Source organism: Podarcis muralis, chromosome 13 (genome assembly GCF_964188315.1).
Source record: "Podarcis muralis chromosome 13, rPodMur119.hap1.1, whole genome shotgun sequence".
Classification (NCBI taxonomy): Eukaryota; Metazoa; Chordata; class Lepidosauria; order Squamata; family Lacertidae; genus Podarcis; species Podarcis muralis.
Genome location: NC_135667.1, coordinates 58,062,910 through 58,075,574, shown reverse-complemented (window position 1 = coordinate 58,075,574; position 12,665 = coordinate 58,062,910). Strand labels below are relative to the sequence as shown.

General features: G+C 47.7%; 1 protein-coding gene across 11 annotated transcripts in view; it reads left to right on the top strand.

Annotated features, from left to right (window-relative positions):
* ACACB (acetyl-CoA carboxylase beta) overlaps positions 1-12,665 on the top strand; it is a 74,045-nt gene that overhangs the window by 18,057 nt on the left and 43,323 nt on the right. For 10 of the 11 annotated variants that reach the window (XR_013390511.1, XR_013390512.1, XR_013390513.1 and 7 more), the window contains exons 4-14: positions 351-489; positions 570-679; positions 1,405-1,486; positions 2,308-2,406; positions 3,325-3,434; positions 4,419-4,529; positions 6,749-6,958; positions 8,647-8,817; positions 10,303-10,464; positions 11,274-11,437; positions 12,376-12,526. Coding sequence is in view for 8 of the 11 variants with exons in the window: in XM_077917705.1 (XP_077773831.1) it covers positions 351-489; positions 570-679; positions 1,405-1,486; positions 2,308-2,406; positions 3,325-3,434; positions 4,419-4,529; positions 6,749-6,958; positions 8,647-8,817; positions 10,303-10,464; positions 11,274-11,437; positions 12,376-12,526 (1,509 nt within the window). In the remaining 3 variants the exon portion in view is untranslated. Of the gene's footprint in view, positions 1-350; positions 490-569; positions 680-1,404; positions 1,487-2,307; positions 2,407-3,324; positions 3,435-4,418; positions 4,530-6,748; positions 6,959-8,646; positions 8,818-10,302; positions 10,465-11,273; positions 11,438-12,375; positions 12,527-12,665 lie in introns of those variants that run through there. The other variant, XM_077917706.1, reaches the window with a different exon arrangement.

The window sequence follows — 12,665 nt, the reverse complement described above, 5'->3', positions numbered from 1 at the left end:
TACCCCTGTCCTAGAGGCTGAGCTCTTTTAGGCCCCTTCCAAATTTTTTTTTTTGGGGGGGCGGCCCTCCACCAATCTTCAGTGCAGCCCGAGGTTGAGAACGGCTGCTTTAAAGTGTAGGGTGTGAATGTGGCCCACACTTCTCTTGTAGTCTTTGGAGGAGGGATTAGGGTGCTCTCCATTCTCCAGCTGGAAATCTTTTCAGGATTAGCTGCTTAGATGCTTCAGTTGAGATTCTTGCATCGCAGGGGGTTGGACTAGATGACCCTCAGGGTCCCTTACAACTCTGTGATTCCATGATTCTAACAACAATCAGTAACAAACATTACCTGTGTGTGGTTTCTTCACAGGTCCTTATTGCCAACAATGGCATTGCTGCCGTGAAGTGCATGCGCTCTATCCGCCGCTGGGCCTATGAGATGTTCCGCAATGAACGGGCCATTAGATTCGTGGTCATGGTGACACCCGAAGACCTCAAAGCAAATGCAGGTAAGCAGCGAGAGTGTGGCTGCTCTGTCTCTGCATGCACATTCAGCGCTGCAAATAATTCTACCATTACAATTTTTCAGAGTATATAAAAATGGCCGACCAGTATGTGCCAGTCCCTGGAGGAACGAATAATAACAATTATGCCAACGTAGAATTAATTGTGGATATTTCAAAAAGGATTCCAGTGCAGGTAAGGTCTGAAATGCTCTATCTGCCTCTTTCCTGTTCTGGAGAACAAGACAACAGAACAGTTTTGGTTTGGCGGCTTTGAGGATCAGTTGTTTACAACAGGTTTGTAGCTCTTGAGCTTGCTTCCTTGGAGTGCTTTCCACAGCCTTTTGTGTTTGGATCCTCCGTCGGTCTGCCATGAAACCTCCATGCAATGCAAAGGATTTCTGGGGACAGATAGAGAGACTCTGCTGGCTCAGGCAGCGGGTGCTGTGGGTGGGGAATGGCAATAAGGTGGCTCTGTGAACCTCTGCACTCTCAACCAGTTTCCCTCCTCGGAATTAAAGCCCTTGGAAAGCAATTTAAGCAGTATTCTGGGAACTGTAGTTTGCTAAGGGTGCTGAGAGTTGTCAAGAGACCCCTGTTCTCCTTCCAGAGCTGCAGTTTCTAGAGTGGTTTAATAGTCAATCCCTCTTCACAGAGAACTCGGGATTTGTAGCTCTGGGAGAGAATGCACCCATAACAAACTACATCTCCCAGACTTCTTTGGGGGAAGCCAGGACTGTTTAGAGTGGTATCCCGCTGCTTTAAATGCATGGTGTGAAGGTGGCCGAAGCTCCTCTACTCCCCTTAGGGAGTTCTCTGCTATACGCCTCTCTTGTAGTCTTTGGGCTCTGTAGGGCAGATCTTGAGTCCAAGCAGCTGTTTATGGAGCTGAAGTCTGTTTCTTAAATGCTTTCATTGCAGGCTGTTTGGGCTGGTTGGGGACACGCATCGGAAAATCCAAAACTTCCAGAATTGCTTCACAAACACGGCATTGCTTTCCTAGGTAGGCATTCTTTCGTGCAGGGGTCCCTACTATTTTGACAGTGGGCACAACAGCGTCTCCTAAGATTCCTTTGGAGGAAAAATGGGGGGGTGGCTTTTGAAGGTACAATATTCTTTTTTGCCGGGTTTATTTGGGGACAGGGTAGGTGTTTTGCTTGTTTTATGAGATGTGTTTTTGCCAATTTCTCCTCCTGTGAATTGATATTTTGTAGTATGCATGGCAGAATCTTAGATTTCCAAAAGACTGACATGGGGAGCTGGCTCAGTGTCTTTGAAATGCATGCTGCTGTGTACCTGTTAATACGGCTGATTTCAAGGTTGTTTATGCACTGAGAGATTGTGTGTGTCCACATGGATACAAAAATAGACAATTGTCTGCTGTGGTAAATTGCAAAACCCGGGGCCACGAGACGATCACCGGCTCCTCCTGTGTTATATCCTGTATAGCACTACAGACTGTAAGCTGCCTGGGGCAGGGACCTGTCCTCTTGCATGTTGGTGGCACTGTTAAATGGGCAGACGCAGGATGAGTCGTGTGCCGACCTGCCTGTTGGAACAGGAGCACTGATGGAGTTTCTGTGGTGCAGAAACTAAAAACAGGCAGCGTGCGGAGCAGGTGTAAGCAAGGGAGCTCTGCTGAGCTTCTTGTGGGGCCTCTCCTGGCTGCTTCCTTATGCTCTTCCAATCCTGCCTACAAACGGACGGGCTCTCATGCTGTTGTGCGAGGGGACCATCCGTCCCGTTGGGCCTTGCCCAAGTAAGTACAGTTCTTGGTGGTTTCTTCCTGCACTTACCCCAGGACGACTTGCTCTGTTTTGGCAGGCCCGCCCAGTGAAGCCATGTGGGCGCTGGGGGACAAAGTGGCTTCCACCATTGTGGCCCAGACGGTCCATATCCCCACGTTGCCTTGGAGTGGAAGTGGTAAGAGAACGTGTGCGCTCTGACCCTGCCTAGCTCAGGCTTCTCCCCTGATCCCAGCTTCACTCTACACATGCCCAGAGGGGATGGGACAGAGTGGAGGTTCAGGGCTCAAGGAGCACGGCAGAAACCAAGGCCTGTTTTTGTGAAATGGAGCCTCTCTCACATTTTGCCACCCTCCTACCTACCTCTGCAGTGTTTGACATGAGCTGAGGAAGATTAAGTCTCCATTTGTATCTTGTCCAGCATTCTGTTCTCACACTGGCCAACCAGATACAACAACAACAACAACAACAACAACAACAACAACAAAACACTTCACCCATATGGCTGGGTTTCCCCAGCCATTCTCAATGGAAAACCAACAAGCAGAACCCAAACACAAGAGCAACTCTCCTGTGGTTTCAGCAGCCATGAATTTGTCCAGTTTCCTGGGCTGGTGACCATCTCACTGCCTCCTGCGGGAGTGAGTTCCATAGTTCAACTCTGCGCTGCATGAAGAGGTCATTTCTTTGGTCCTCTCCCAATCTTTCAACATTCAGCTTCGCTGGACATCCATGAGTTCCAGTGCTTGGAAAGAGGGAGAGAATACTCCTCATAATCGCTATGTGTTACTTCCAGGACTCGAAGCCTCTGAATTCCAGCGGCTGGGGAGCAACCAAGGGAGAGGGCTGCTCCTGGGCTCAGGTTCTGCTTCTGGGCTTCACTGGGGCATCTAGTTGGCAAGGATGAGATCAGGATGCTGGCCTTGATGCCCCCCCAGCCTGATCCAGCAGGGCTTTGCTTACATGCGCTGCCTGGAGGTGATGGACAGGCCCCTGTGGGATGCCAGTCCAGATAGGCCTCTGGTCGGATCCAGCCCGACTGTTGTTACATCCCTGTGGCCATCACTCTGAGGCTTCTTGATGTGAATGTTTCCAGGTTTGGTTGCTGAGTGGATGGAAGACGAGAAGGAGCAGCCAAGAACCATCACTGTCCCCCTGGAGACGTATTGGCAGGGCTGCGTCAGGGATCAGGATGAAGGCCTGGAGGTAACGCAGGTTCAGAGGGGACTTTGGACTTCAGAGCAGGGGTGGCTGACCTGTGGCCCTGCCAGGGCCAGACTAGGACAGAAAATGCCACCCGACTCCTCCTCACTCTGCCACCACCTAAGGCAACTTGAGGCAGCCGGGGGAAGCCCTGAAGGTGGCGGGGGAGGGAGCAGGGGGATGGCGACGGTGGAGGAAGAGGCGCAGGAGGCAGCAAGCGGCTCTGGAGGTCAGATCTGCTGCTCCTCCAGCAAGCAAGCCCTGAGCCCAGCGGATGCTGCCTGACTTGGAATCACCCCCTGAAATTGATGGACGGGAGTCCAAAGAAAGGCCTGAGCAAAACCCCCAGCAGAATTTCCTCCCAAGGCACATTCCAGCTGCAAAAGGGGGGTTTTCCTCAGGGCCACAACACACCTAAAAAGGGTTGCATTCTCCACACACAGCTTCCTTCTCAAAAAGAAACATTATCAGCCTTGAAGAAATCCTGTGCAATTTAACAGCCACATTGCAGGAAGAATTTGCAACCAAGGCTTTTCCCATAAGCCCTAACTAAGTGAGAGAAGCTGAGACAACCAAGTTTCTCCTTTTCCCACCAATTTTTTTAAGTCTTGGGGTTCAGGGCTGAATTTTGATCTGCAGTTCAACCCTGAAACATGACACATTGAGGAGGAGTGGGGCAGCATTTGTATCGGGCAAAGGTGGTAACTCCCTGGGGGGCAGCCAGCGGCCTTGTTACTTAAGGAGCCCATAGCTCTGTGTGTGTGTAGCTGGGCACTTTTCACGGGGTGAATCAGCCACCATTTTGTACTGAGCGAAGTCTAGGCTGTCCACACTTAGCCTGAGAGAAGCACAGGCCTTGGCCTCCCAGAGAAGATGGTTCGCTCCGTAGTCCGGGGCTGCGATTAGTGGAGAATGGTCCTTTAGCTCTTTGCCATCTGACTCTTATTTTCCTTTCCTTTCCTTTTTCTGAAATTTCCTTTCCCTCAGGCTTCCGAGAGAATTGGCTACCCTGTGATGATCAAGGCTTCGGAGGGAGGGGGCGGCAAAGGAATCCGGATAGTGGAAGCGGCAGAAGAGTTTCCCACCCGCTTCAGACAGGTGAAAGCTGCCGTGGTGGATTTATTATTAATTTACCCCGCCCTTTTCTCCACTTAACAATTAAATGTTTAATTGTTTGTTTACGGTTAACTCGTTATGTTAATGTGGCATTTCTGTATTAATTAATTTAATTTCATAGAATGTATACGCCACTTGATTGTAAAACAAACAAACAAACCATCAAATCAGTTTGCAAAGAGAGTTAATAAAATTATATGTAAAAACAATTATTTGATGTTCAAAAGATAAAATCAGCAATAAACTGCAATAAATGAATAAAAAATACATCAACATTCCACATATCTAGGTAGGCTTGTCTAAACAATAATGCTTTTAGCTGGTGCCAAAAAGAGTGCCTGGTGTCAATAGGCAGGGGCTTCCAGAGTGCAGGTGCTGCCACACTAAAATATCCATTTTATAATCTTATAATCCATGCAAGTGCCACTTCAGAACATTTGCAACTATCTGAGGTTTTGCTTCATGTATGAAAAGTTTCCCTAGCCAAGGACAAAGCATATTGACTGCTAGGCTTCCTTTTGGAAGTTGAGGCCGGGGTATGTTACAAATACACTAAAATGAAATTCAGGTGCTGCTCTTTGCCGCGGGTGCAGAGGAGCTGAATATGGCTCTACATTGAGTCCTCTCTGTCTGGCCCTCGGGACTCCCCCCAAGTCGCATTTCTCTACTCCCTCCTTGAGGGCTTTGGCTGGGTGTATCCTGGAACCATGACAGTGCCTCTTGAGGAGAGCTGTGTGGCGCTTGTGTGGCTTGCAGGTAGTCCACTGTGCAATGGGAAAAGCCCCCCCCAGGCTCCACCCACTCTGGCCTCTGGCCCCGCCCACAGCTGGTATGTGGCCCTCAGAAAGTTCTGTTCATGAGGGAATGCGGCCCTCAAGCTGAAAAAGGTTTTCCGGCCCTGCCTCCCAAAAGCTGCACAACAGAGAATCCTTAAACCTTTGGCTTCTTCAGAATATCTGAAAATGTGTTCACATTTATTAAAATTGGCAGATCTGTACTTTGGGCTTTCCTGTGGGGGAAAAATTGGGCTTTTTCTCCCAATGCTGAATCCAGATTAAACACATGGGTTGTTTTAATGTGTTCATAACAAACAGCACAAATGTTGCTTCCAGCGTTGCCGCCTGCCATGGAGTTTGCCCTTGGAGAGGCATAAATCATTAACAGATGTGAATCAGTCTGTGATGTCTGCATTCCTTTAAGGCAGGAGTTTTCAGTAGGGTGCAACTTTGACGATTTGAAAAACCACTTTGGTTGACTAAAAAACGCCTCTGATTAACTGAGCAGCATTTACTGTGTTTGTTATTAACATGAACATGGCTTAGAAAGGATGCTCCCTGTTCACTCCTGCACAGGGTGGGTGCCTCTCCTAAGCTGCTGCAGTATATATGTTGCAACAATTTATTTCTTGGTGTTTGGGTTTTATCACATTCAGCTCACTGGCCTCATACAACTACCTGGTGTATATGCAGTCCTATGCATATTTACTCAGAAGTAAATTCCATTAAATTCAGTGGAGCTTACTCCCAAGCAAGCACCCTGGAAATTGTTTGTTCAGGTGATGACTCACATTATCAAGCCAGCTCTCCAGGGTGAAATCTCTGTTGTGAAACCCCTGTGCCCAGCAGAAGCGTCCTGGCATCTGTCTGTACAGTGTGCTTTTGTGCCTCTGTGTTCTTTGAGTTTTGCTCCCTCCCCTGCCCTTTCCTGATCTTCCTTACCTTATGGCCCACACAATTCAGCACCAGTAAACTGTCTCCAGAAGCCCCCCCCCCCCCCCGAAACTTTGAAACACCAAACTTTGGGTGTCTCATAGCCTTGTCCTGTCCTCCGCTCACATCCTTCCCCAGTCCCAACCTTGAGTAATGCTGCTCTGGAATGTACCTGGAAGGCCATAGCCAACATGACTTGGCTGCTGTACTCCATGCTCTGGTAACTTCCAGACTGGCTTGATGTAATGCATGCATCACTTTCTACAATTCAGAAACTCCCAACTGGCCCCAAAGGCAATGACCAGGTTATGGACTGCTTTGGATTGCTTTGTGTTAATTGGTGGGTTTTTTGTCACCCAGACCCATCTCAGCTTCCCCTCCTATCCAGCTGGTGTGGATTGTGTAGCATTGATTCCTGCACTGCGGGGCCTTGGACCAGATGACCTTTTGGGTCCCTTCCAGCTCCACAATTCTATGATTCTGTGATTCTAGGTGCAGAGTGAGGCTCCAGGCTCTCCGATCTTTGTGATGAAGTTGTTGCAGCACGCCCGTCACCTTGAGGTCCAAGTCTTAGCAGATCAGTATGGGAACGCGGTTTCCTTGTTTAGCCGGGACTGCTCCATCCAAAGGAGGCACCAAAAGATTATTGAAGAAGCTCCCGCAACTGTAGCAGCAACGTCTGTGTTTGAATACATGGAACAGGTACACACACCTGAGTTTTCCAACAGGGTCATAGCTCTGTGGTAGACCACCTGCCTTGCATGCAGAAGGTCCCAGGTTCCATCCCCAAGGATTCCCAGGTAGGGCTGAGAGAGACTCCCAGTCCGTGTCGACAGCACTAAGCTGGCTTGGGCCAATGTTCTGATATGGTAAAAGGCAGCTTTCTCTATTCTTATTTAAACTAGCCCTTTATCTGGGACCACAATAACTGGATTCTTATTCTACAGTAGCAGAGAGTGCCTGGTGCTTCTCAGGATTTTTTAGAAATAAAAGATGTTTTTTATAAAATGGCGCTGTGGGTAAAACCTCAGTGCCTAGGACTTGCCAATCGTATGGTCGGCGGTTCGAATCCCCACGGCAGGGTGAGCTCCCGTCTTTCGGTCCCAGCTCCTGCCCACCTAGATAAATAGGTACCGCTTTATAGCGGGAAGGTAAACGGCGTTTCTGTGTGCTGCGCTGGTGCTGGCTCGCCAGAGCAGCTTCGTCATGCTGGCCACGTGACCCGGAAGTGTCTCCGGACAGTGCTGGCTCCCGGCCTCTTGAGTGAGATGAGCGCACAACCCTAGAGTCGGACACGACTGGCCCGTACGGGGAGGGGTACCTTTACCTTTTTAATTCATGAGTTTGGACCCATCATGCCCAAAACCAGGCAAAGTCACAGCAAACTCGCATTTTGGTCTGCCATTCTGATTCAGAATGGCACCTGGCACCCAAGCGTTGACAGAGACCCCTGTCCCCATCTCCTTGTTTGCACGCACCAAAACAATAAGCAAACTGAACTGCAGCCACCATTCGCAAATCATGTTTTTCTGAGTTTTGCAATGCAGGTATACAGGCAACCCCTCATTTACATAGATTCAATATGTGCGTGACTGTGCACACATGGATTGGGCAGAGGCAGATGAGGTGTTTGCAGGCTTTTTCAGTGGTGTTTCAGATATGTGCAATTTCACTGACACATGTGGTTCCTTAGAACGTAACCCCCGTGTAAATGGCCTACGTATATTGCCTATATTGGGGGGAAATGCACATAGAAAATAACAAAGAAAAAGTTGATGCATTAGGGGAACTTGCTTGGGAAATTGTGCAGAAATGACATAACAAAAATTTATATACTGGGTGGAATGTGCACTAAAATGCATATATATTTTTTGTGGTGACTTCCCTTTCCCACAGGCCCACATCCCTGTTTTTCATTTTATTATTTATTTCCCTTTATAGACTGCCTCTTCTCCAAAGACCTCCTCATGGTTCCCTTTGGCCCTCTTCCTCCTCCCCCTCCTTCCTTCACACTCACAACACCCTGTGCTGTAGATCAGGCTGAGACCAGGGTCACCCATAGTACTTTGGGGGTGAGTGTGGATTTGAACCTGTGTCTCCCTAGTCCCTGCCCCAACACTCCGACTGCAGCACCACACTGGTCCTTGTCCCGTGTTCAAATCTCACCTTCACCGCAAACTATTTTGTTTCTTTACTTGCTGAACATATTCCTTATTCTTCAAAATTCAGTTCTCCAAAGCAGCCAATATATCACAATGCAAGAAAAATTAAAGTCAAAGTTTCAGATAATGTAGAAGCGTGCACTTCTCTGGATGAATTGTTCCTGTCACTCTCCCAAGGCATTGCGTGTTTTATGGAGGCTTATTTTGCATGGCTGCTTTTCTCCACAGTGCGCTGTACGACTTGCCAAAATAGTGGGATACGTGAGCGCGGGAACGGTGGAATACCTCTACAGTGAAGATGGCAGCTTCCACTTCCTGGAGCTGAATCCGCGCCTGCAGGTGGAACACCCTTGCACCGAGATGATTGCTGATGTTAACTTGCCTGCTGCCCAGCTTCAGGTAATTCAGATACTACTAAATGGGGTTTTTGTCCCATGGCCCTCCCCAGCCAGCATGGCCAGTGGTCAGGAATGATGGGTGTTGTAGTTCCAGCAACATCTGGAGGACCACAGGGGACCCATCCCTGTTCTCTAGGACTAGTGGGAAGCAGGATCTTTGCAGGGACCTAGAAATTTCTACGCCTGGTGTTGTTCTCATACCACCAAAAGTCAGTCTCTTTAAGGTCTTTTTCATTGTAGTAATTTATTTATTGCATTTTTATCCCATCTTTTCCTCCATGGTGCTCCAGCGTGCCATATGTTCTCCCTCTTCATGTTTCTTCCCCCAAACAACCCTCCCAGTGAAGTAGGTGAGGCAGAGAGGCAGTGATTCAGTGACTGGCACAAGGTCACACCCAGTGAGCCTCATGGGCAAGGAGGGATTTGAACCCTGATATCCCAGGACCTCGTCCAGCATGCCAGCCACACTGGCTCTCCAGTTGCAGTAAAGAATGTAGGAAGAGCCCTGCTGGATCCGGCCAAGCGCCCATCTAATCCAGCAACCTCCTTCCCACACTGGCTGGCCAGGTGCCTGCATTTAGCTCTTCTCCATAAGAATGTAGCAGAGAAAATAACCGGAGACTGAAGTGAGCTTGCAGACCCTGGTTAAGAGGGGAACCTGATTAGTGCTAAACATGATTAAGACTTGGTGCACATGTACTCTTCAACTGTGGATGAGCGTATGGGAGCCTGTAAGAGAGAGAAAAAAGGAGTATGGGATTTTTACAAGCCGCTCCTAATCTCTTAGCTGCGGTTGAGACTATGGGTTCATCCACACTCCCACTTGCTTTCTAGGCACAGGTCCGAGCAGTTACCCCCTTTCCCCGCTCCTTTCCCATGGAAAACCCATTCTTTAGTGCTAAATTAGAGCAAACATCAATCTGGAGAAAACCCGAATTGCACTTTGCTCTGATTGAGCACCAAAAAGCAGTTTTCTCTGGGGGGAAGCAGAGGGAAAAGAGGAAATGTGAATAAGCCTTTAAGGGTTATCTGCATTCACTTGGCAGTTTATTTCATTTTCCTGTTGTTTCTCTAATTGTTAAGTTCTGGTTTATATTTGAGCTTTCACGTGATGTAAAAGACACTTCCTGAAATATAGTGGAATATAGCACAAGTTTAGCACTTGTTTCCATGTTATTTGCAAATAGATTTATTTTCTGGAAGCAAATATCATGGAGATGAGTGCTAAATGTACACCATATTACCAGAAGTAGTTTTACGTTATCTGAAAACTCAAATAGAATGCAGAAATTAACAGTCAGGGAAATGCCAAGAAAACAGAATAAACTGCCATGGAATGCAGCCAATATCTTGCCATGTGTTCTGATGCAAAGAAGATAACTGCATCCCATGAAATAAAATGTTTGTAAAAGCATCTGGAAAGGACCCTGAAAGGTCCAAGGAATTCTGTTTCCTTTTGCCCCTTCTTTTCTCTTCCTCCTCTCAGATTGCCATGGGTGTGCCTTTGCACAGACTGAAGGACATCCGAGCCCTCTATGGAGAACCCCCCTGGGGGGATTCTCCCATTGCCTTCGAGAGCCCCAGCAATGTGCCCGTCCCCAGGGGCCACGTGATTGCAGCACGGATCACCAGTGAAAATCCTGATGAGGTCAGTCATGGAGACTCAAACTGTCCCTACCTGTAAGGAGATGGAGAGGGGATGCGAAGAGAGCTTGGGTCCACATTGTGGGATGTGAATCCTTTTATCAAGCAGTGTCAAACTTCTGTGCAACAGGAGTTCACAAATTGCCTATTGTTTATTTATTTAATTTTTTTGGGCCCCAGCTTTCCACCTAAGGTTCTGTTATGCTGCTTACAATCTAAAAATGAAATAAAAGCACAATCCAGCAACCATTAAATATGAACATATAACAATGAAGTTTATTATTAAATATTATTATTCAAGCAAGGACTAGCAGCTGCAGTAAAACACAATTAAGTCCAGGATTGCTTGGAGAAGATCTTGCAGGAACTCAGATGACCCTGCAAGAGCCCCCCCCCCTTAATGAGGGCACTGCCTGGGCCTTGCCCCTTCAAGCAAGATGGGGAGCATCAAAGTGGACACAAAAAGAGCTTTTAAGCTTTCCGCCTTGCTTGGATTTAACTTGTGGAATTTCAATCATGTTCTACCACGTATGGTTGAAATAATTCAAGTTAAGAGTGCCTATGATATGATCACACTGTAGTAAAGACCTGGGGACATTAAAGCCCACATCCGGTTTTTCTTAGTACCAGTCAGGTAACACCATCTATGCTTTTCAGTGACTCTGCTGTCTCATGTTTACCATTTTTGTGGCAAGCTGCCTTTTGAGACCTCACTTAAAAGTCGGCAGGGAAATAAGGCAAAAGTGTAAACGCATGTTCTTCCCCCCCCCCCCCACTTTCCTGCTCCCCATGTCTCTCTTTTGCACCTTGCAGGGCTTCAAGCCAAGCTCTGGCACCGTGCAGGAGCTGAATTTCCGCAGCAACAAGAACGTCTGGGGGTACTTCAGTGTGGCAGCCACTGGCGGCTTGCATGAATTTGCTGACTCTCAGTTTGGACACTGTTTCTCCTGGGGAGAGAACCGAGAGGAAGCCATCTCGTGAGTATTTCACTGTCATCAACCTTAGTGGCCTTAAGGAGTTGGGAGCAGGTTACCTGCGAGATCACCTTGCCCTGCATATGCTCACTTGACTGCTTTGAGCTTCAGAATGGGCACCCTTGGAGGTGCCACATAACATTTGTTCCACATTGTGGCCGCACCACACTTTGGAACTCCCTGCCTATAGATACCACTGTGAATCTATGCAGTGAATAGATATTCACTGTATTCTTTTTCACACCTGCGAGAACCACTTTTGTTTAGGCAAGCCTGCCCAGATACATTGAATGTTGGCATGTTGTTTTAATCTGATTTTAGCTTATCACTGAGGTTAATTATTATTTGAATGTTTTAAATAGCTGCTTTTAACTGTTGCTGAACTACAACTCCCATCACCCCTGGCCTTTGGCCATGCTTGCTTGGGCTGATGGGAGTTGTAGTTCAGCAACATCTGGAGGGCCAAAGCTACCCCACCCCTGCAGTAAGTTAAAACAAGAGCCATGATGTTGGGCTGTGAGCTTTCCCCCTCAAATGGCAGTCTCCAAAGTGTAGCTTGAGGATAAGGAAATGTGCGGCTTCATGATGTGATGGTAAACTTTTTAGATGATCAGGCTGCAATCCTATCCACATCTGTTTGGGAGTAATCCCAGCTGAGTGAATGCAAAGGGTTGCCCTGCAGATGTTATCAGGGAGAGGAGAGAAGGAGATGCAAGACTGCCTCTTTTCATACCAGCATTTCCAGTAACATCTACCGTAATTCCAGGCTGTGATTGGATGATACTTCAGAAAGGGCCTTGCTTCACTCCCTGATAAATCAAATTTCCAGCTATCTTTTTGAGAAAAGCAAGTTTATTGTTGTATGCAGAGTCTAGATAAAAAATAAAAATAAAATCTCCTGAGGCAGATCTGAACCTTAATAAGAAGGCTTATCTTCTCAGAAACTTAGTAGTAGCTCTGAAGGAGCTGTCCATCCGTGGGGACTTCAGGACAACAGTCGAGTACCTGGTCAAGCTGCTGGAAACAGAGAGTTTCCAGGCCAACGAGACTGACACCAGCTGGCTAGATCACCTGATTGCAGAGAAAGTGCAGGTGAGCCGAGCTCCGGGTGCCAGTCATTTATGCCATGCTTCTGAATATATACTGCACATTTTTTATTAACTTTTTGGGATTCAAAGATGTGAGCACCTTGGTCTGAATTCTTTCTTCTTGTGAAGAAGTTGTCTGTCTA